This window comes from Hypomesus nipponensis, chromosome 26 (genome assembly GCF_054491055.1).
Source record: "Hypomesus nipponensis isolate SF chromosome 26, ASM5449105v1, whole genome shotgun sequence".
Taxonomy (NCBI): Eukaryota; Metazoa; Chordata; class Actinopteri; order Osmeriformes; family Osmeridae; genus Hypomesus; species Hypomesus nipponensis.
In genome coordinates, this window is record NC_140386.1 from 888,637 (window position 1) to 911,970 (window position 23,334).

Consider the following 23,334-nt stretch of genomic DNA (forward strand, 5'->3'; position numbering starts at 1 on the left):
ATTCCTGCATTAAAATAATGTATCATGGCAGTTTGTATGATTTGGTCATTTATTATCACACTAGCATTTAATTATCACGGCAAACAATTACACTGCACTAAACTGTAAGTGTGAATGTAAAGTGAAAATAACAAAACCAGTCAGTATGATGACTTGAGCGAATATCATTGACGTCTTACTAAAACAGCGGCCACGCGAAAGGGAATGAGGAAACTTTTCTCTACTAAAAAATACAATGCGGGTCATCCAAAGACTCGAAGAAAGACCGAGTCGGGAAATGAACGAATCGTTTGTTTCCTCTTGCTACCAGTACAGAGCCTATGCAGGTCACGTGAAAAATGATTAGGGCTGCAACAACGAATCAACTAAAATATTTTATTAAAAGCGTTGGCAAAGAATTTCATTATCGATTCGCGTGATTATTACACCACTCTATAAATCGCGGAGATGTTTGAGTATAAAAAAAAAAGCTTAGTTGAGCGGGGAGCAGAGCGAAGGTAGAGAAAAGACCATCGGAGAGACGTTGTTGAGTAACGTTCTGAAACACATGGCGGAGAAATCAGTACGACTAAAGTCATCCAAGGTGTGCAGCATTTCACACTAAATATACGTCGACAAGGTGTGTTAATTGACCGAGGTGAAGTTAGTTTCATATTTGACATTCGTCTCACATTCTGAAGACGCTACTTTGCAGCGTCGCGTTAAGGACCGGGTGAAAACTACCCACACCATTTTGAAAAATGCAGACTTTTAATATTTGTATGAATATAAAACCTCAAACAGACACCAGAGTATCTTAACAATGTATGGTATACTTCCACAGCCTTTACATTTTCAATTAAGTTTCAAATAAAATGATAGAAAATCACTTATCTTTGAAAATAGCTTAATCTTCGCAAATCTGAACTTTTTTTCAAAATTGTGTCAAATCTTACATATACACCAGATTATTCTAATAAAGTCTGGTCTACTTCCACAACCTTTCAATTTTCAAAAATGTTTTAAACAAAACTCACAAATTGCTAATCTCAGAAAATAGCATTAAATCCACGCTAATATTAATAACTTTTTCAAAATTGTGTGCCTGTTTGTGCACATTCTGAAGATTTTTTGCACTGTGAATTTGCACTGTCAGTTCTGTTTAAATGAATTAAGAAATGTATGCTTTTTTGTTTTAGTTTTTCTTATCCGATTCATCGACTAATTGAAAAAAGAATCGACAGATTAATCGATTACTAAAATAATCGTTAGTTGCAGCCCTAAAAATGATCCAAAGACTTGTAGAAAGACCGAGTCGGGAGATGAACGAATCATTTCTGTTTACTTGAACAAGCCTATGCAACAGTCCCAATGCGCGGCCACAAGAAAATGAACTAATCACTCTTCGAGAGGACTCGTTACTCCAAAGTCCTTGTAAGGATTCGTTCAAAATGAACAAATCTTTCACAAATGACACATCACTACAGAGCAAACCACTGGAGCTCAAGCATCACTGAGCAGTCTGTTTTAATGTTACAACAAATTCACAACTTGTTTGACACAAACAATGATAACTTGTCTGCTGTAAAAAAAAAAAAAATCCCAGATAAATAGCATCAGTTTTTCATGAGTGTATTAACCAACAGTTTTACAGCCTGTTCACTGGCAACACCTGCTCAGAACAAGTAGTTCATAGATGTAGCCAGATGTAGTGTGTATCGCACTGTAGCCAGTGTGACACTCACTCCTCAGGTATGTAAAAAGCCACCCGCGTCCACGGTTTGCTAGCTTTTTGTTGGCGAAGTTGGTAATGGTGGCGCTTGGGATGTCAGAGGTGGCAGGTTCAAACCCAGTGCAGGACGAACATAGGCCCGATACCTCTGACGGAGCTTGCAATACTTCGTCTGTTACATATAATAGGCCTAGTCATATTTTCGTTATTACACGATGACTGACTGTCACATTATAAACATCTCTTTCCAAATAGGTGTAATAATTTTATTAGCACTAAATACATTAAAGTGTTTTGCATAGGTGATGTTGTAGGTCACTTTAAAAATAATGTCATGTTTTATAATTATATCCTGGCCATGGATGCATTAAGCATGGCTGCCTTTCAAAGATGTCAGTTAAAATGATTATTTTTTTATTTTGTTTGACCCCCTGAAGGGGGGGGAGAGAAAGTCGCTCTTGCCTGTCTTCAAAACTTGAGCCCTGACTGTGTGTGGTTTGTAGCCTGGCTCTGCCCTCCTACGTACTTCCTCAATTTTCAGCGAACAATAATGTTGCTGTCGTGCACTAGTTTGATTTGTAGTTCACTAATGGCTGCGGAGAAAGATGCGAGCGAAGCCATTCGGTCCATTGTGACAACGCTGCCGAATATCCAGAAGTTAAAGTCGGAGCAAGAACAATTCATGTATGTTTTGCAAATTCTGCACAGGCTATCAGGCTTGGATCCTAACAGGTGACCCTAAATATGTTCTGAAGTGTGTTGCATGCACGCACCCATTTAGCGCAATGCTAATACATTAATTTAAAATATTAAATGTAATTGATTGGACATGATTTGGAAAAGTGCTCATATATTATTTCACAGAAGAATTTAGGCCAGGGGTCCCCAAACTACGGCCCCCAAACTACGGCCCTCTGAACAATGCCAAATAAATACAAAGAAATAGTTCACACTGCTTACAATGCATAAGTAAGTAAATGTTTTGATTTCAATAGCAATGAATATGAAAAAAAAGTCTTTTAATAGACTATATATATCCCTTGATATACAGATTTAACTAATCTAGCATAATAAATACATTTAAAATCATAACATCTCCACAATAATACTGGTAGTCACTCCGGACCATGCAATTTTCTGTTACAGACCAACCCGGTCCCACATTAAAAAAAGGAAAAATGTTCTGGCCCTTGCAGAAAAAAGTTTGGGAACCCCAGATTTAGGCTATCCAATTTTACTGTATTCAATTTAAATAAGATACACATTAACAAGTAAATGGCTTAACTTACCCAAAGGGGTCTCCCACGACTAGGAATGCAACATCATTGACATTAGCCCCTTCGAGAATATCATCCGCTTCCTGTTCCACCATATCCCTGTCTGCAAGTATGAGCTCCCGTCCATAGTACTCCTCCTGAGTTTGAAAGACAAGAAATATGTATCACCAAGGCAAAATATGTATCACCAGTGTGCCAGATAGCTAGACATTGCACAGCAATAGCCGTGTTCACGCACCACGCAGAATTGTATTACAATATTGAAAGGGGGAGAGGGTGGTTTGAGGGAAAGGGATGTGAGGCTGGGAGAGGGGAGGCAGTCTGTTGCAGAAGTCACATCCTGCTTCAAAGCATTTCATCCTCGTTTATGAAACGAAATAAAAGGCTCTGACAAGGCCATGGTACTCATCAGCGTTCGGTCCGAAAATGTAATGAAGAATGCAATGGTTGTGCTATCAATGAAAAATATCAACAATACTTGGTTGGGGCATATAGTGTATATTGCAGACTACAAATCATGTAAACTTTATTTAGCTTGAGGGCAGAGAACAAGCTCAGAACCAAAATAATAACATTTATTCACATAGAATTGTAATTATATATTTCTCTACTCAGTGCAAATGACACTCGTTACCCAACCATGGCAACCGCCAATTGATGATGTACAGTTATAAATACAAAAATATACTCAATACAGCGTTTCCCGCAGAAAATGTCTTTGTTAAGGTGATAGGGTGGGGTTTGCCGTCAGACCAGAGGGGGGGCTAGTTTGTACGATAGACTAATGCTATCTGCAGAGAAGGAAGACTGGCATTGGTCACGGTTTGGAATGGAAGGGAGAAAGCAGGACAACGGCGGCTATCACTATAAAAACAATTCTAAAAATAAAAACCTTGCCTTGACTTAAAGTGCTGTGGGAAACCCTGCATTGATACATAGAAAATGAGATGGATTTAATTTGAATCTTACCTCATAGATGATACAATTTTGAAGGCTATGAGTCTACCAGATAATGCCAGTAGAATCAGGTTCACGCATTTCAACAATTTCTCATGCAAAACATATTTCTCACGCATTTCAACCATTTCTCACGCTGAGAAGTAAGTGATAACTTGTCCCGTTATGTCCTATTAATGGAAGAGGTACAGATATCTGCTGAATTGATAGCTGCCTCCCGTTATACAGTTAAAAACCATAAACATCACCACCAGCTTGGATGTGTTGCAAGGTGGCCATTGATGGACCAGGCCAGGAGGCCAGCGAAGCTGCGGAGCCACTTAAGTGTTTCTACCTTTTCTTATTATCATTACACATCTTCTTCCGCCATTGGAGTCCAGTGTTTCCCCTATGTTGATTTTGTCGTGGCGGCCCGCCGCAGAAATAGGGATGTACAAGATTTTAGGCCGTCTATCAGCAGTGATTGTTAGAGTGCATGTCGGAGAATAGCAAGGACACGCACTTCACAGCGCAGTTGAGATTGCGTGTGTGCGTCTTTGAGAACTGTAAGTCGTATAACTTATGTTTTCAGTTCATTAAAGCCTGTTATTGTATTAGTCTACAGTTATTGCAAATTTAAGTCAACTGGTGATCTTCGTTGTTTGTATTCTTCCCCTGCTAGCATAATTGCATGCCTGTTGATTCGATAGCCATTGCCGCCCTTGCTCACGTTTGTATTTTAGGTCAGCGGTCCCCAACCCCCGGGCCGCGGACCGCGGACCGGTACCGGTCCGTGGGTCATTTGGTACCGGTCCGCAGAGAAAGAATAAATAATTACATTATTTCAGTTTTATAAAAAATACAAATATTTGTTTTTGTGTTGCGTCTTATTTTGAAGGCATGTTTAAATATTACCATAGCGACCAGAGAGTGTTTGGGGCAGAGCGGGGCAGAGCCGCAGAGACATGGACATAATAAGGGCAGAGAGGATTCATGTTATGTTGTTGGCACGATGTTACGAGGCCGCTGCTAATAAAGTTGCATAAGAGTACACAGTGGATTCACGTTTATTATTGTATTTAGAAAATGCCACCGTTTGTATGCCGGTCGTATCATTTTATTTTATGTATTTATGCGCCACGCCTTAAAGGCCGGTCCGTGAAAATATTTCAACATTAAACCGGTCCGTGGCGCAAAAAAGGTTGGGGACCGCTGTTTTAGGTGCATTATTATGCTGAAGTAGTTTTAAATAATAGTGGGTATATTATATTATTATTATTATTTGCTAAAGAATGCTTAGCCTATCAAGATCAAATGAAGCCGACAGTGTACATGCTTTCGAGTACCTTGATCGATAGGCTAGGCTACTGACCATTTACAATAAGTTGTTACGTCAATTATTAATTGGCAGCATATTTCTGCCATTTAGAACAGTAGCCTAACTCTATTGCTTTACGGAAAATAGGACAAAAATATATGCAATATTACATTTGTTATTAGACTATTACATTAACCTACTCCAAAATAAAGGGTTAGAACTTTATTTTGGATAAAAAAAATCCTAGGGGAAACACTGGAGTCTATGGCAGCCCCTAGAACAATATGGTAAAAAGTTGTGAAATTCGGCAAACTCTTTTAAGGACAGTCCCCTCTTTATTTTCACCATGTTTCATGTCTCAATGTCATTTTCTCAAATGACGTCAATTTGCGGTTATATAGATTTTCCGCCATTTTGAATTTTAAGAACAAAAAATTTCAAAAGGATTTTTGATTTTCAAAACCGTTTGTCTGGTACAGCCAATCAAAATCAGCAGCAAAGACACCAAACAGGAAGTTGGGTCATATCTCATCAAATCTTTGAGAAATCAACACCAAACTTGGAATGATGACTCGGAACGCTCTTCTGAGGATGTCCAAACAATTGAGACCACTGTGCGTGGCCGCAGGAAGCATAAATGTGTTTTGGCCAATAACTGTTGATTAGTTTGCCTTTATTAAGTGATTCCTTTCTTCCATGATATCTTGGGACATCCCATGTGTTCATTCACTGCTTTTCTTAATCATATTTGTAGAACATAGGTCTATGGCCATCTTGTTCAAGTAATGATCAGTTTGAATTCCTATAACCAGGCACTGCGCATGCGTATAGTTTGCGCAGTGCCTAAAAAAATGTGTCCAGCAGGGATTCCAAAATCATCCGGGATTTTGCCTCGTCGGATATTTGTGTTTCTTTGTGAGTCTTTCACAAACTAGTTATTACGCCCTTACAAGTTTTGGAAATGGTATCTCCCTACGTTCCACTTTCTTGCGCGAGCTCTGACTGTAGAGAGAACTGTCATTGGTCAACCACCTTCTCAGTGTTGCCAGATGCACGATAATTCTCCTCCAAATACGATCAATTTGAGCCTTTGGTATGATACTTAGCCTTTTCCAATCTGGCAACATCTTTGTTATCATTATTGCTTTAATATATGAGGAGGACTGAAAATTGTCTTAATTTTTGATATGTGGCCATATAAAGAATGTATTATTTAATTATTTAGAATTTGTTATGTGTTATCATTATTGCTTTAATATATGGACAAGTGTGGAAGAAATTGTGATTTCCTGTGTGCTTACATTATTCACTAATCAATAGAACTAGTCATTGGATACTAGTTAGTATGTTCTCATGTAAGCTTGCTAATAACAAGAGTAGATTGTGTCTATGTGTCAGGGTTAATAGATGTTCGGGATCAGGAGAAAGTACTGGGTAAACGTCCTTTGTCATGACTACAAGGAAAGCGCCAACTATGATCTTTCTAGTCTGAGTGGTCATGTGGTGGGAGCTGTGAATCTCTTTCTCTGAGAGTGTTGTAACGTAATTACTGCCTGACTGTCACTATCTATGTTTACATTCTCGTGCCCTATAAAAGATGGTCCTCCGGCTTTCACAGCGGAGGAGCCTGGTGTTGTGTTGTCATTTATTGTCAGAGGTCTGGTTTTCTCTCCCAATCTGCAGATTGATAAATACTTATTAAAATCCAGAACTCAACTGAACTTAGTCACTCCTTTTATGAAGAGACAGACAAAACACTTTCTTCATCACAAGACACATTAACCTCCTGGGAACCAAGTAAAAGTCATGTTTTCATTTTTAGTTTTTTTTGCAATTTCCTGTTTATTTAGGCCTAAAAGAACATCTTAGCATTTAGACTTTTGAAATTGTATTTTTATTTTTTATTTCATAGCATGTCCACTGTAGTGGACCACGGGATCATTTTAGTGTGAAAAGGTAGCCAAATTTAGAAAATAAAAAACTGAACACATTATGGCTGTAGAGTGACAATACGGGTTGTAGGGTCCTCTTGACAGTCAGGAAGCCCATGTGAATCTATTATGATGAAGGAAAAAAAACATAAATGAAACTGGCGTGAGGTTTTGGTCCTGATGGACTGCAACCTTCTGCCTGAGGGGAGTAGCTGAAAGAGTTTCCAGGGTGGGAGGAGTCGGCACAATCTTTTCCTCGCTCGCCTCTGGGTCTTTGAGGTGTGCAGGTCCTCAAGGGTAGGCAGATTGCAGCCAATCACCTTTTTCAGCAGTGCGGATGATAAGCTGCAGTCTGCTCTTGTCCTTGGCAGTGGCAGCAGCGTACCAGATAGTGATGGAGGAGGTGAGGATGGACTCAAGGATGGCTGAGTAGAAGTGCACCATCATTGTCTTTGGCAGGTTGAATTTCTTCAGCTACCATAGATGGTAGATCCTCTGTTGTGCTTTCTTGGTGAGGAAGCTAATGTTCAGTTCCCACTTGAGGTCCTGGGAGAGGATAGTGCCCAGGAAGCGGAAGGACTCCACAGCGTTGACTGGGGAGTCACACAGGATGATGGGGGTGAGTGGGGCTGTATTCTTCCTGAAGTCCACAACCATCTCCACTGTCTTAAGAGCATTGAGCTCTAAGTTGTTCTAGCTACACCAGGTTGTCAGCTTCCCACCTATAATCAGACTCGTCCCCGTCAGAGATGAGCCCAATGAGGGTGGTGTTGTCCGAAAACTTCAGACGTTTGACAGACAGATGACTGGAGGTGCAGTTTTGGTGTACAAGGAGAAGAGCAGAGGAGAAAGAAAGCAGCTCTGAGGAGATCTGGTGCTGATGGACCAAGAGTCAGAGACATGTTTTCCTAGCTTAACGCATCGCTTCCTGTCAGACAGGAAGTCTATGATCTAACTGCAGGTGGAGTCGAGTACGTTCAGCTGGGAGAGCTGGTGGAACTCATCAAACTTTGGATTTATTTCATGGCATCACTTCTAATCTTAAGCATAACAGATAAATGTAACAAAAATAACCCTTACCCTGGTACTAAATAAAACCTACGTGCTACTACTGGCCCAAAGAGGGCAACATCTTTCCTGATCCTCCCTCCCTGTCTCTGTGTCTGTATCATATGAGCCTCTTGCATCATCTTCCTCTTCTTCAACATCTTCTTCTATCCCAGGCTCAAACTCATCCTCATCTCTCTCATCATCTGAAAGCTCCAAATCTGAATTTCCCTCAACCATCCGGAGAAGAATCCTCTCTGCTTCAGTTCTGTTTCCTACAACAATTTTACATTAAGATGATCTTGATGTCCACTATAATTGACATTCATGAAAGGGCTATTATTTCAAACTAAAAATAATTTAACTGCTTTCAAAACTAAAAATATATTTCCTCAGAAGTTAATAAACAATAAAATATACAATTATCATAGTAAAAACGAAATAGATAAACAATATTTGACTTATTTCTCCTCTTTCCATAAAATGTGCTTGCGGCAATGGCGGCCATTTTGGATGGAAAGAAAAAGGAAGTTACCAAAGTCCCACCCCATTAAATGACATATCAATGGAAAGCCCAGGATGTCCTCTTTCGAGTACAACAGGGATTGATAGAGTAGCTCCAAAGAATAAAGTTAGATGCATGTGAACAAAATGTCCAGTATAGAGCACAAAAGTTAATGGGCGGGGTCTCAGGAGGTTAAAGACATTAAACAACCACTGAAAGGCACAGAAGCACTGGACTAAATGCCCCCCAAAAGATTTGTGTTACATTTGCACTTTCCAAATTTTTTAAGGTTAAAATAAACGATCATATAGCCTATGTCATTTTGTGTAATTTTTGTCATTTCATTTGTGACATTTGTATGCATTCACATGGTCATGGTGCAGCAATGCATTACAGCCCCCCCCCTACCCCCGCGACAAAGTGTCCTCTTTTTCACAAACTCAAATTTGGTTACCCTATGTAATGTCTACTCAAGTTCCCGAGTAAAGAAACTAAATATACGGAATCCTGAATTGTGTCACTCGTCTTTCAACAATATCCAGTCAATCATTTCACAACATCCTCCAATCAAGGATGATTACGAGAAACACAATGTAATGGAGATCAATATGGGGTCTGAATTCTTTGCAAAAAAGCCATAGATTGTGCCAGCATGCTATATTGTGTCAAACATTCTTTTATATCTACAATTTCACAAATAAACTTTTTCACTTGCTCATGATTCAACTAATAAAAGCTGTTTATTTTATTTCCAGGAGGCCAATGGACCTGCCAGTCACACTATACTGTTTTATCCTGCTTTCCAGTCTTGGTTTCATCCTGGGCAGATGTCCGGATGAATGCTTCTGCAAGGAAAACCAAATAGTCTGCCAGGGCAAATCCATCTTTGATTTCCCCTCTGGTGTGCCTGCTACCACCTCCGCCCTCTATATTTCCAACACCAACATCCCTACCTTAAAACCAGAGGACTTTGCTAGCTTTTCGGAGGCCCTAGGCATCTTTGTAGTAAAAGACTCTAGCATTATGCAGGTCCTGCCTGGCACCTTTGACCATACCAGTAACCTGGGTGCCTTGGGGCTCACCGGCACCTTTCTATCAGACTTGCCTGAAGCCTTGTTCCAGAATCTTCTGAGGCTGGAGTCTCTGACTCTGAGCAACAACAAGCTTGAGGTGCTTCGCTCCACCTGGTTAGCCTCACTTCCTGCTCTGAAGAAGCTCGATCTCAGTATGAACCTACTGACATCCGTTCCTGAGGAGGCTTTCCGTTATCTCAGTCAGCTGGAACACCTGACCCTGTCCAGAAATAACATCTCCAAGCTCTCCAAAGAGACATTCAGGGGCTTGACCAGAGTGAAGATTCTCCGTCTCAATCGGAACTCTCTAAGACAGGTCCCTGTTGGAGCGTTGGATGACCTGGTGAGCCTGGAGGAACTCTCTCTGCAGGACAACCAGGTGGACCACCTACACGCTGACCTGTTGTCTAAGCTTAAAAACCTCAAGAAGCTTTTCCTCTCCAGCAACCGCCTGACATCCCTACCCCAGGGATTGTTTTTTAACATGCCCAACCTGGCCCAGATCTCCCTCTATGAAAACCAGCTGAGCAGCCTGGTCCCGGGGGTGTTTGGCCCCATGGCTCTTCAGGAACTGTGGCTGTACGACAACAGGCTGATCCGTCTAGAGGACAACACATTCATGAACCTTACCCAGCTGCGTTTACTGGTGCTGAGCCGCAACCAGATCAGCTCTGTGTCCCCCCATGCCTTCAGGGGGCTGGAGCAGCTGGGAGAAGTGTCTCTGCACACCAACCTGCTCGCAGGCCTGGAGGAGGGCACATTCCAGGGGATGCCCCAGCTGGTAAACATATCGCTGGAGCACAATCAGCTAAACTCCCTTCCAAGCAAGTTCCTGGATGGTCTGAGCCAGATGGGCCAGCTAGACCTTCACAACAACTCCTTCTCCAACCTGCCCCAAGAGACCCTAGACACGCTCACAGCAGCTAGGGAGGTGCTACTGGCCCAAAACCCTTGGAGATGTGACCAGGATATCCTGCCGTTGCGCAACTGGCTGAGACAGCACCCAACCAAGGTCAACCACAGTGTTGTGCTTTGTGCCACACCCATCGGCCTAAGTGGCGAGGTCGTTGCTGACCTAAAGGATGAGCAGTTTGGGGTCCTCCACCCATCCCTCACGCCTGACCCCCCAGAGGACAGGTGGGAAATCAGCACCCTGGCTCCTAAGAAGAGCACCTTGGCCCCCACTGCCTCAGTTACACCCACCAGGCAACACACCAACAATGGGAGGGGGGAGGGGGTGTACACCCATATCATTATTATAGCTGTTGTATGCACCGCTGTCATCACAAGCCTCATCATCTGCTGTGTCTGCTGGAGGAGGAAGAAGAAAGAAAGTCACAGCTTAGGGCGTAGGTCCAAAAACTCTGTTTTGTAAAAGTGAAATTGTGTCCTTAATAACAACAATCTTAAATGTCTCCTTGCATGGCAGGAAACAATGAACAAGAATCAGTAAGTTCTGTAATAATACCCTGTTTTAAATGGTTCAAAATGATAGCCTGATTATAGCTTGGTCTGTTATTACACATCTCAGTTCAAAATGATTTATGATTATGTTATTGTAACTCTGTATGAGGTTTGAGCAAAAGTTTAAAAAAACAACTTTTAAATATGTTATCACAACGTGATGATCTGCATCTTCACAACTCTGTAGATTTTTCAAAGAAGTTTTTTGATGATTGACGTATTAACATTTTCACTGAATTCTGACCTTTTGTAAAAAAGTATACTTTTATACATTTTTATTTGCTCTCTAATTGTTATCCTTCACAAAATCACATAATGAATAAAACACATTGAATTAAATAAATGCTTAAGTCATGACATTAAGGAATTATTGATAATTTCTAGTGACCATGCTTTATGAAAATACATTTGGGATTCCACATAGGCAAGACAGGGCACTTTATTTATATAGCACATTAATGAGTCAGACTCAGTGTGCTTGACATAAAAACACGTTATGCAATATAACAGGATAAAAACTGAAAACATAGACAATGCCGTATAACTAAAATGGGATATCATTATTACTATTATTGTGCCATTTCACAACAATAACAACAACATGAACACCGCATAATAACTAACTCTTGGTACAGTAAAGAAACTAAAAGAAGCCCATGACCTTGTCTTTTTGATTGATGTTTGTGTATGAGGGGTTTGCCCTGATAATTGTCATGACAGGTTTACCCTGATAAAGCAATGATTCCATTTCCAGTTTATGAGCTCTGAAACTATGTAAACCTTTCTAAATTGTTGACTGAAGGATAATACGTCCCCACAAAATATTTTATAAGTAGTAAAATGCTCGATTCTAATGAATGCATCAGAAACGTCTGCCTTTAGCACTCTGTAGCCCAGCTTTGTGAACTTACTTTCACAAAGGAGCAGGATGTGTTTAATTTAGAGTTAATGCCTTGTATTAGATATTAACATTGTTTTGATTGCACAGTTAGAGAGAGAGACAGGAAACACATGGGTGAGAGAGGGGAAGACATGCAGAAATGCCCCAAACCAGAATCGAAACCTGGCCGCATGGTACGTTATGGTATGTGCTCTACCTAGTGAACTGCCGGGTCCACCCCCTCAAAGTCAAATGTATTTCTAAAGCATGAATAAAAACAACAAGTGAGAGCCATAAGTCACTAAAATAACTAACATTTATCACAAAGACATATACATATAGGATCATAGGCTACGGAGAAAAAGTGGGTCTTAAGATACTGTTTGATTTTAAAACATAAATACTGGGAGTGGATCTAATATAGAATGGAAGGCTACGAGCTATGGAACTGCAACTGAGTAGGCATGTTCCCCTTAGATTTCAAAAGGGATTTGGAAACAGTTAAAAGCTGTTTTTTTGAAGACCTTAACGCAGGCACGTTGCTGGACATAAAGCTCGACTGGAGCACAGGACCCAACTCATTATACATACAGTTCAGGGACATAAGTTTGATATCAGCTTTGGTAGGGACATCAATAGTTAATGTGGCCGTGCAATCATTTTTTCACAATAACTTGAGCGCAAATTGTTTTTTTAGCTTCATGTAATAGGCCTATAATATGTTGGACTCATGTTATTATGTTTGAGTCAAAATAACATGATCTGTTGGCCTATTATTTAGAAACTTTCTTTTGTTTAGTTCTCAGCCTACCTCAATTCTGACTTGTTTGCCGACACCTGGACTTACGTGTGTGCGCTGCAGTGGCTATTATAGCAAGCAAAGAAGAGCATGCATACATGGAATTCATCAATTTGTGTTTAACTGCATTGATTTTACAAGCGTTGATTGGGATACTGTGTTTCTTTTTTCTGGGATTTTCAATTATCAATGAATGCACTGTCAAATTAAGTAAATTGTTAAAAAAGTGTTATAACCAAAAAAAAATGTTTTACTGGGGCACAGCTGACCTATACTGGTTCTTGAACTGATCGTGGTAAACTAAACCCATTCTAATTTGTACACACACACACACACACACACACACACACACAGATTCCTGGCATTATTATTAGTAGAGATGGAGAAGAGTGACGCCTCTGTGCCAGATGTGGTTTTTGAGCTCTCCACCAGAGGAGGGGCACCCCCTGTTTTCTCAAAAGCCTTTTGTTTTAAAATAACTTAAATGTTGTGTCATCATATCCACCCAGTCTCTCTGGCTCAGAGTTTCAATTCCTGGGGACATATCCCCATCTATACGTCCACCCTATCATGGTCATGGGGAAGGGTTGGTGTGAAACCAGACCCCCAGCCCTAGCCCCTCGGCTTGAAGCAACGTCCCCCGTGGATGTAGGTGGTATTGCATTTCTTGTTAGACATCCGGCTCTTCCGGTCGTTTTTATTCTATTAACTCAACCCCCCCCCCCCCATGCCCCTCCACCAACCACCAGGATGCCCTGCAACCGAACATTTTGTGCATTCCTGTGATTGGCAGGTAGCAGGTTGATCGGCATGTCAGACCCCGCAAACACTGATCAATGGCCACAAAACACAACAGCCCAACATGCCACACACCTCTGTCTGTGCGGGTCGCTACACAGCCCCCCCACCACAAAGTCCCTCGTCCCGAGGAAACAAAGAAAATCTCTGAAGCGACCTGGAGGTCTCCTTCACCTGGGTGACCGAGAAGGTTGCAGAGTGTCAAGATGTGGAACAGGAGGCTCCAACCGTGGCAGAGGGCTGTCCCTCTGAGAACCAGGGGACAAGGGTAGGGATGTGGGTGACAAGGAAGCAGGAATGGGGAATACAGTCCATGGCTCTGGGGAACCACACTGGGACACGGGGAGGGAGACAGGGGGAGTGGGCCGTCTGGAGCCTGGTCTGCGGCGCCTGAGGGTGGGTGTCTGGGGAATGTCATGGACTGAAAGGGGGATTGTGGGGGTCCCTGGGGTTTGGGGGGAAGAGGCAGTGTCACCTTTCTCCTACTGGGAGGAAGCTTCACCCGGTATACCACCTCCCCTACCCTCTCCAGGACGCTGCAGGGTCCCACCCAGTGACTGTCCAACTTGGGGCCTCTGCCCTTTTCCTTAGGGGACTGTAGACCCAGAGTAGCTTCCCAGCCACAAAGTGCCTACCCTGGGTGTGCACGTCATAGTTCCTCTTATGCCTCACGCCTGCATTCACCAGTTGCCCCCTGGCGAAGGTGTGGGCTGTCTGAAATAGTCCATGGCCGTGAGGTTTCCACTGTCTGTGGTGGGGAACGGCCCAACTACATCCACTCCCACCCTCTCCATGGGAGCCCCAACTGGGAACTGTTGGAGCTGAGCGTGAGAGCGGCTTGTGGGGCCCTTTCTCGCAGTGCAGTTGTCACAGCGGCGGCAAAAGTCCTCAACATCCCTCTTGTGTTGCCCCCAGTAAAAGCCCTGACGGAGGTGGCTGAGTTTTTTTGTGACTCCAAAGTACAGCACAGCCTCCCCAGTGCTTTTGGGACCACCACCTGCCACCTCTCCTCCCCTGTAGCTGACCCTTTCCAGGCCCGCTGGAGAACGCCATCTGCCAGCCGCAGTCTCTCAAACACTGAACACAACCCTTTGGTTGCAAGTGAGAGTGCTGTTACCTCTTCCCATGGTGGCCTCACCTGTGCCTCTACCGACTGTAGCACTGGCTGTAGGTCTGTGTACCATCCCTGCTGTTCCCCCCATGCAGCCACATCGACAGTATGCAGCTCACAGCTGACAGGCACGCTCACCCGACACTCTTTGGCAGAGACCCCCTCCTCTGAACACAGTTCCCTCTCCCGTTCCTCTCTCCGCTCACAGTGGCGGCAACCGTCTGCAGCACAGGGCCGGCGGGACATGGCGTCGGCGTTGGAGTGGCGTGCCCCTGCCCTGTACACCACTGTGGTGTCATTTGGCTGAAACTCCTCCAACCAGCGAGCCACCTGACCCTCTGGCTCTCTGAAAGACATGAGCCACTGGAGAGCAGAGTGATCAGTCATAACAGTAAAGGGCAGGCCACCCAGGTAGTTCTTGAAGTGTCTGACAGAAGCCACAACAGCCAAGAGCTCCCTCCGGGTGACACAGTAGCGGCGCTTGTGTTTGTCAAGGTTTTACTGAAGTACGCCACCACTCTCTCGCCCTAGGGAGAAAAAGTCACACACAGACGTGAGGGGCCAGGGGCAGCCATGAGTCTCTGCTGCTTTAACCGTCGGAGAAAAGCGTTTGATGGATTGAGTGAATGTGACATTAGGGGGAGCCATGGTGACTTCTGGCCCTCCCTGAAAGCTCAGTGTGCCCCCATGTAGGTCTAACTGGCAACCTGTAGCCCTAAGAAAGTCCAATCCCAGGATACAAGGGTCCTGCACAGGCGCCACCCACACAGGATGACGCACAGACCTGCCCCCTACTGTCAGAGTCATCACTCCCTTCCCTTTCATGGGTGCTAGCTCACCTGTGACTGTGTGGAGCTGTACAATTGTGGGCTCAAACTGAGTCCAACCTGCCACAATGTCTGGCCTCACCAGGGTAACCGTAGACCCAGTGTCCACCAGGGCAGAGCAGGGCACTCCTTCCACCGTGACAGGGACATGACAAAAGTCAGGTCCGGCCCACCACAACAACAGGCTCCCTCGTCTGCTTCTGGGGAAAGTGAAACCTTGCTTCCCCGGAGGGCCTCTTCCGAAGATGATGGTGGTCGGGAAAGGAAGCCAGCGGTCTGCACCACCCGGTTTATGCGGACCCCGAGCCGTTTCCCGGAGCTCCAGGGGACATGGGGCAGTCAAGCCGCAGGTGACCTTGCTGTTCACAACCCTAGCAGACCCTGGGACCCAGGCGTGTGCTTTGCACAGCCCGAATCAGCTCTGTCATCTCAGCCACCCATGCAGGCTTTTCCGGCTCTGGGCTGCTCTGACCCAAGGCTACCTGCAGTGACTCAGCCAGCTGGGTCTGTAAGCGCAGCTCTGTAGGAGAGAGCGCCTGTATGAACTGGTCGCGTGCTAGCTCGTTCTGCATGGAGGAGGGCATGCCCGACGAGAGAGGCTCTCAATATCATTAGCTAGCACCTGCAGAGACTCTCCAGGCTGCCTGCGTCTACTACTCAGTTCGGAGCGGAGCAGCCCGGGCTGTACACACTGTCCATAGCGCCTCCTCAGTGCTCCAACCAAAGCGCAATAGTCATGTCTGTTCTCGGTGCTAAGCAATAGCAAACAGCATCATCTGTGAGGCATAGAATCAACTGCAATGCCTTATATTCCTCCGACCACCCCCGAAAATGTGCCAACAATTCAAACTGAGCATGAAAAGCTTCCCAATCTGCTTTACTGGAATACTTTGGGGTCTTAACAGACACAGAAGAAAGCGGGAACTGGGCGCAACCATGTTTGTGTCCTTGAGGGTTTAGGTTGGTTGAGGGGCAGTTCTATGGGCGTATGTGAAGCCCTCTGTGACATACTTGCGTGTAAAAAGGGCTATACAAATACATTTGATTTGATTTGATGTTTGTTTACCATCCGAGCCCCAGATTCCTCGCCCCGCCGAATCGTCAACGTCACCACTTCAGTCTGCCCACCAGAATCCGCACGAAGCACAGTTGAAAAAGCACCCATGCCCGCTTCAGCCGTCATCGCCCTAATGTCCTCCCGCAAGTGGCCTCTGAGTTCCGACGCCCCGGCGATCTCCTCAGCCATATCCTCCGACGTCCATGCACACGCCCCTCCTTGGCCGTAATCATCCACCACTTTCACCTTCAGAGTCCCTCGAAGCATAATCAACCCATGTTCAGCCACGGTAGCTAGCCACAGAAGTCAGCTAGCTGACTAACTTTTACTACATTTTTACATCTGACCACCAACACCAATGTAATGCTTGAATTAATATAAATCAATATTCATAATATTTTTTACGTGGGTTTCCAATGGAGTTTTCTTTCAAATCCTCTCAAACTTCTTAAAACTTCTTCAATTCCAAATCCTTCTTCTTCCTCAATCTTTCAGCGAGACCCTTACAAAAAAGAAGTACACTTCAAGTTTATTTTGTAAGTATACTTAGTATAAAAAGTATACTATTATCATGTTACTTAAAGTATACTAGCAGTGTACTTATTTATATACTATTTTTGTACTAAGTAAACTGAATTGGACCACTTTTTAGGTCATTTAGTACACTTTAAAGTACACTTCTAGTGTATTTTTATGTTTAATTTTGAATACTGTAAAGTAGCCTGTGTAGTGCACTTTCAGTTCATCAAGTATACTTCGTAAAGAGCCTTAAAGTATACTTTGCAATACTTTTAAGTGCACTTTCAATTAATGTAAGTAACTCAAGAAGTAAACTTAATACATTTAATTTTACTATGACTTAATAATAAATTTAAATGTTTAGGGGCCCCTCAGACACCTCAGATCTTGCGTCTCATGGCGAGAACGGGGGCCATCACAAAGTTACATTGCAGATTCTGAAAAAAGCTACTTACTGCACCGGCATCAAATTGTACTGAATTCAGCTCTTCTAATGAAACGTAACAGTCGTTTAACTCATGGTTACAATGGTAAACCAGCACAACAATGACAATTACCACGCAACAAAACACTACATTCTAAGCAGACACATTAAAAAATCGTGTATTTCGAACAAACGGCAAACTTATCAGCAAATTTTAACACTATTTGCCGCCTTGCATCATGGGAATTGACTAGCCAATGAGCCACACTATTATGATTATTTCACGTTGTTATTTCCTTCTTTAGTCAGTTTGACAGTATAACCTTCAAATTCTCAAGTAGTTTTTTGTCCATTAATACTCCAATTGATAATTATTAGTATAAGAGTATAGAACCATAAACTATTTTTAAATAATTCAGCTTTTTGAGATCTATTAAACTTTTTTCAATATCACTGATTATGTTTCATGACTTTTTAAAACCGTTTCTGAGATTTACATGGGTGTGTACGAGAAAGCCTGGAGTGCTGACTGAATCGCTTAGAGTGGAGGGGAGCTTTGGATGTTGTTCAAAACATATTTCTAGTTTGCCAGCATTGGCACAATTTTTGCTCTTCATGCTTCGTTTTTGGATCAATAGATAGCTAATTTTGTGCTGGTTGTAGACAGTTGTCTGTGGAATCCAAAAGACTTACACATTTGTTCAGAGCCCCACGAAAGCGAGACGAAGTCCAACTCTCGCCCCATAGAGTCCAATGCAAATCTGGTGACCAATTCATCAGAAAAGGCAAAAACATCCAGATTTAGAAACTGCTGGTAGAGTCGTATTTCTGACCGCACAGACATATAAAGGACATCTCTAGTTTCGGCAGAGTCTTGGGTCTCTGAAAAAAATCTTATTTTTTGGATTGGACGTATAGTTTTGCGTCTAGGTTAACTTGTTTAAGGTGTGGATTCTAGCTAGAATTCTGTTATTCTCTGTCCTCAGCGTGTTAGCATTCATAGCTGCACCATCACCGTGGCTTCCACACTGCCACTTTTGAGTGACTCACACATTTAAAAAATGTATTTCAGCTTGCGGGTATTTACTCATTTCTGTATTTTCAGCAATAAAAAAAAAATTGTTTTTCAAAAAAACGTTCAGCTCCTTCAGAAGATGTGTGCGATGTGTTTTTGTATTTCTCACTTTTATACTTTTTAAAATGTCAAGGTTTTTGTGCAAATTATTCTCCCTTTAAAAGTAATGGTTAATCCTTTCAAACATCCGCGCAGATGGCACTGGGGACGGGGGGGGACATGTCCCCCCCAGATTCCTAGCGACCCCGATCCGTCCCCACCACTCTTCCTACGTAAGACAACAAGCATCAGTTATAACTGCACAGCTGATTAGGCGATGTTAGCGTGTGTAACGTTGGCCACACAAAAGATCTACAACACTTGAAAAGAAAAAGTGTATTATGCTTATTTTAAAGTATTTTTGGAGCCGGCGTTTGTGCTTTTAGGCTTGGCGTTTTCCTGGTTGTCATGGAGATGACGTTAGTAGGCCCGTTCTTTTGGCTGCTTAAAATTGTAATGTTTGGCTCGCTCCTTTTCATCAGTGCTCGAATTACGTGGTAGCCAGAGGGAGCCGAGCTCCCATAGAGTGAGGACTGGCTCCCATGAAAGCAACAAAGTCAAAAATCTGAGGGGGTCTCTCATATCTAAGGTGTCTGCTGTATGTTGCATTGTAATTTTGATCTTAAACAACGCTCATTACCCATCCCTGTGCGCCGCGGTCTCTTAACATTAAAGACGTTAAATTAAATTATAGGCTACTACGTATGGCACTAGCAACAGCTAGTTCTAGCCAGGCGACTAGCTCTACAGAGGCAGAGGACGTGAAGAAGAATTTATGAAGGTAAATACTGCTCGTCTGGCTCAAATAAGTTACGTTATATTTCATTTTTAAATTGAGAATGTCTTCTTTGTTTTGCAAAATTGAAATGAAATATGGACTATTGCTATACTCTATATCAATATGCAAACTCCTCACCTAATGCCTAAACCTCACAGCCAATCAAGGGCTGGTTAAAATAACATGATATTGTTTAGAAGAGCACAGATTCTACATTGATCTAGCCTCTTAATTTTGCTCTCAAAGTGCACTAGATTGCTGCGTTTAACTTTACATTTTAAGAAATGTTCTTCCGGGAGAGTATGCCCCTGGACCATCCTACAGGGTCGGGGGATTGCAGTATCGTTCTCACTTTTGTTATTTTAAAGCAGATTTAACCATTTCGTAATGAACTCTATTATTCTCACGGCATGACAAATGTAATAATAGCATTATATAATTAGTTGTAATATCATGGCATGTTACGGCGTCATTAATGATTGTTGACAGGTTATTCTGGAGCAAAGACGAATATGAATAAATCATGTCTGATAGCCACAATATGGTCGTTATATTGTTATAACGTTATGTCAACACTAACAATGGCATAAACAATAAGCTAGTAATAGTATACAACACTCATCATCATTATAATAGTAACATAGGTTGCTATAGGCTTAATTTAGCTTGCTTTGCAAAGCTAGAACAACGACGGAGCCAGATATAAGTTTACAGTTTATTTATCCGACACAATACAGCAATCAAACTATAAACGCGAAGCAAAAAGAACAACGTATAGGCCCTGCACGTATAATACTACAGTACTAATAGAATTGATCTCTGTAACGTTCACATGTATCTGCTTCTTGATCGGACTTGTACCACATTCTGACAGTTTTCTGCTATGCCTTAGCTCCAGCTCTCAAGCTTGCGACTGGTTGTTGCAAAGTATTATGTATACAGCTTGCACGAGTTTCGGAGCTAGGAACAAGCTTCTGCGCAAGACCGGACGAGTCGGTCTGGAAAGATGGCGCGGTCCGTTAGGAGCTCTCGCTTGCCTCACTGCGCCACTGAGCACTTTTCATAGAAATGAATGTGGACGCCATCTTGGAAGACAGAAGTAGCTGTCTCTAGTTATATTAACTCTATGCAAGCAACACATCAAACAGGGGGGGGGGGAGGGGGGCCCTTGAGCCTTGTTGCCCAGGGCACAGAAATTTGTTAATCCGGCACTGCACCACGGTATCAGAAATCAGCCTGTACAAAATGTTAAGCCGTCTATCAGCAGGGATTGTAGAGTGCATGTCGGAGAATTGTACGGACACGTGCTTCACACCGCAGTTGAGATAGCGTGTGTGCGTCCTTGAGAACTGTGCGTCCTTGAGAACTGTAAGTCGTATAACTTGTTGTCAGTTCATTTAAGCCTGTTATTGTATAAGTCTATAGTTATTGCAAATTGAAATCAAGTTAACTGGTGATTTTCACTTATTGTATTCTTCCCCTGCTAGTTAAATTGCACATGTCTGTTGATTCGATAGCAATTGCTGCCCTTGCAAAACACCTGGAAATAAATACATTGATTAGAAAAAATACGAAAAAAAAGAATATATATATATATATATATATATATATATATATACACATATATATATATATACATATGTTTTTTTTTGAGCACCGAAGACCCATTTTGACCCAGGAAAAACCCTGACATCAACCGCTGAGATTATATGATTACTAAGGGCTGATTATTTACTTTCCATACGATAATGAACTTCTTGAGTTGATGCCTTTCCAGACTCTCAGTCAATGCACAACTAACAATAGTCATGTGCGCAACTGGGCTAGGACAGAGCTCATATTCAACTCCTTGCGAGAATAGCCTGTGACAGGACAGCAGCCGACTCTCTGGTCACATTAAACTACACAACATGCACAATCAGGGTGACCATCAAGATTATATTAACTAACCAACTATAACAATACAAACATCTAACTGAACGAACACAACAACTGAAATCCCTGGCACGGCTTTTGTAACCAAACTATTTTCCACAAGTATTTGTGTTTTTTGACATGTCGCACTGCATGTTGGGTACCCAAGGGTGCTGATTATCTAGCTGTGCTCTGACTGCGTGATAAGAGTATTCGTTTTTGGTCAGCTTTGGGACAAAGCTTAAGAAACGGTTGACATTTCAAGGTGAAATTGCATGAAAATGGGCATGGTATTTCAGAATGATGTCTGCCTGTTTAACTAAACAAGTAATCAAAATTATGACAGGCCAAAACACTACCTAGATTCGAACCTGTGACCTTGCGCTTTGTAGGACAACGTTTCAACCCATTGAGCTACCCGCAAGGCTGAAAAATTCTGGTCAGTTTCTGTAAAAAAAAAAAGAAAAAAAGCTGTATCTCCTGTAGCATGGCTTGTTCGATTCGGCCAACGTTTAAACAGCTATAATTCAATGATCTTTTGACATATCAAGGTGAAATTGTGCATGGTACTTCAGAACGATGTCATCCTGTTTAACTGAACATATATTCAAATTTAAGACAGACTCAGTGTGGCTGGATTCGAACCTACGACCTTATACTTTGCAGGTCACCTTTCCAGCTCGTTGAGCTATTCTCAGTGTTGAGTATTGGCATGTTCAGTTACTGTAAAAAAGTAAGCTGCTCTCCTGGAGTCAACGTTGTTAGATTCAGCCAATGTTGAAACAGCTCTAATTCAATCATATTAACATACCAAGGTGAAATTGTTTATGGTACTTCAGAGAGATGTAATCTTGAACCCTATTAGGTTTGAAAAACCATCAGTCAAAATTATATTTGATTTATTGACACAAAGAAATGGAGGCAATGTGTACATTTACATAAATACACCTCTTTCAGCCATTTTGTATTCGATTCAATTGCCAATTGAGCCATTCCCAGGCATGGAATACACAAAAGTTCAGTAACTGAATAATAAAAAAAGCTGTTTCTCCAATGGCGAGCATTGTCAGATTTGGTCCAAGTTCAAACAGCTGTAATTCAGTCATATTTTGACATATCAAGGTGAAATTGTTTATGGTACTTCAGGGGCGTGTCACCTTAAAGCCTATTAGGTTTGAAAACCCATCATTCAAAATGACATTTGATTTAGTGACACATATTGAGGCAATGTGGACCAGGGTGGGAAATAAGCACCCGCCACCCGCCAATGGCGGGTATTTTTTCAAATTGGCGGGTGACTTTGCCATGTCTACCCGCCACAGTGGCGGGTGGATTTTTTCAAAATATACCACAACGTGTTTACGGTTTCAAGCGCTGTGTACAGAAACATAGAAGCTCTCCCGGGCTTTGGGGTTTGCCTCGGAGCATTCGTTTTCGTCACACAAACGTGGCAGCTGCCCATTGGTGTACAGGTGTATGACGTAACCAACCAAACCTTTGATTGGTCCAAGACTCTCCCAGAGCATCATGGGAAATCATTTGCCGCGAGGATCGAAGCTAACCGTCTTAATACATCCATGAAGCTAACAATAACAACGGATCCAGGCATCGAGTTAAAACTTTTCAAAGTATGTGGCTCCATATCGCCGATGTAAAAAAGCCTGCCGCGGAATCAGCAGTAGCTGTGGAGTGCAAAGAAAAAACGAGAAAGAAAGGTATTTTTCGAATAAGTGGCGCATTGATGACAATGGGAAAACTAAGGAATGGTTAGCCTACCTTCCCGGCGAGCAGTCTATGCATTGTACTTACTGTCGAACCTACACGTCGCCTGAAAATGCTACCAATTCGTTC

The 23,334-nt window shown here is 42.6% G+C and overlaps 2 protein-coding genes across 2 annotated transcripts in view; one reads left to right on the top strand and one right to left on the bottom strand.

Moving 5' to 3' along the window:
- dph5 (diphthamide biosynthesis 5) overlaps nt 1-23,334 on the bottom strand; it is a 61,968-nt gene that overhangs the window by 35,188 nt on the left and 3,446 nt on the right. Inside the window, exon 2 of the mRNA XM_084692382.1 lies at nt 3,001-3,125. Coding sequence (XP_084548508.1) covers nt 3,001-3,125 — 125 coding nt within the window. The remainder of the gene's footprint in view (nt 1-3,000; nt 3,126-23,334) is intronic.
- LOC146220957 (uncharacterized) lies at nt 9,485-12,507 on the top strand. The gene has a single exon (XM_084692841.1). It carries the CDS (start codon nt 9,488-9,490, stop codon nt 11,171-11,173), a length of 1,686 nt encoding a protein of 561 aa, XP_084548967.1. The 5' UTR covers nt 9,485-9,487; the 3' UTR covers nt 11,174-12,507.

What these genes read in the sequence shown, in the direction of transcription:
- LOC146220957 (XM_084692841.1), top strand. Translation starts at nt 9,488, where the DNA reads ATGGACCTGCCAGTCACACTATACTGTTTTATCCTGCTTTCCAGTCTT.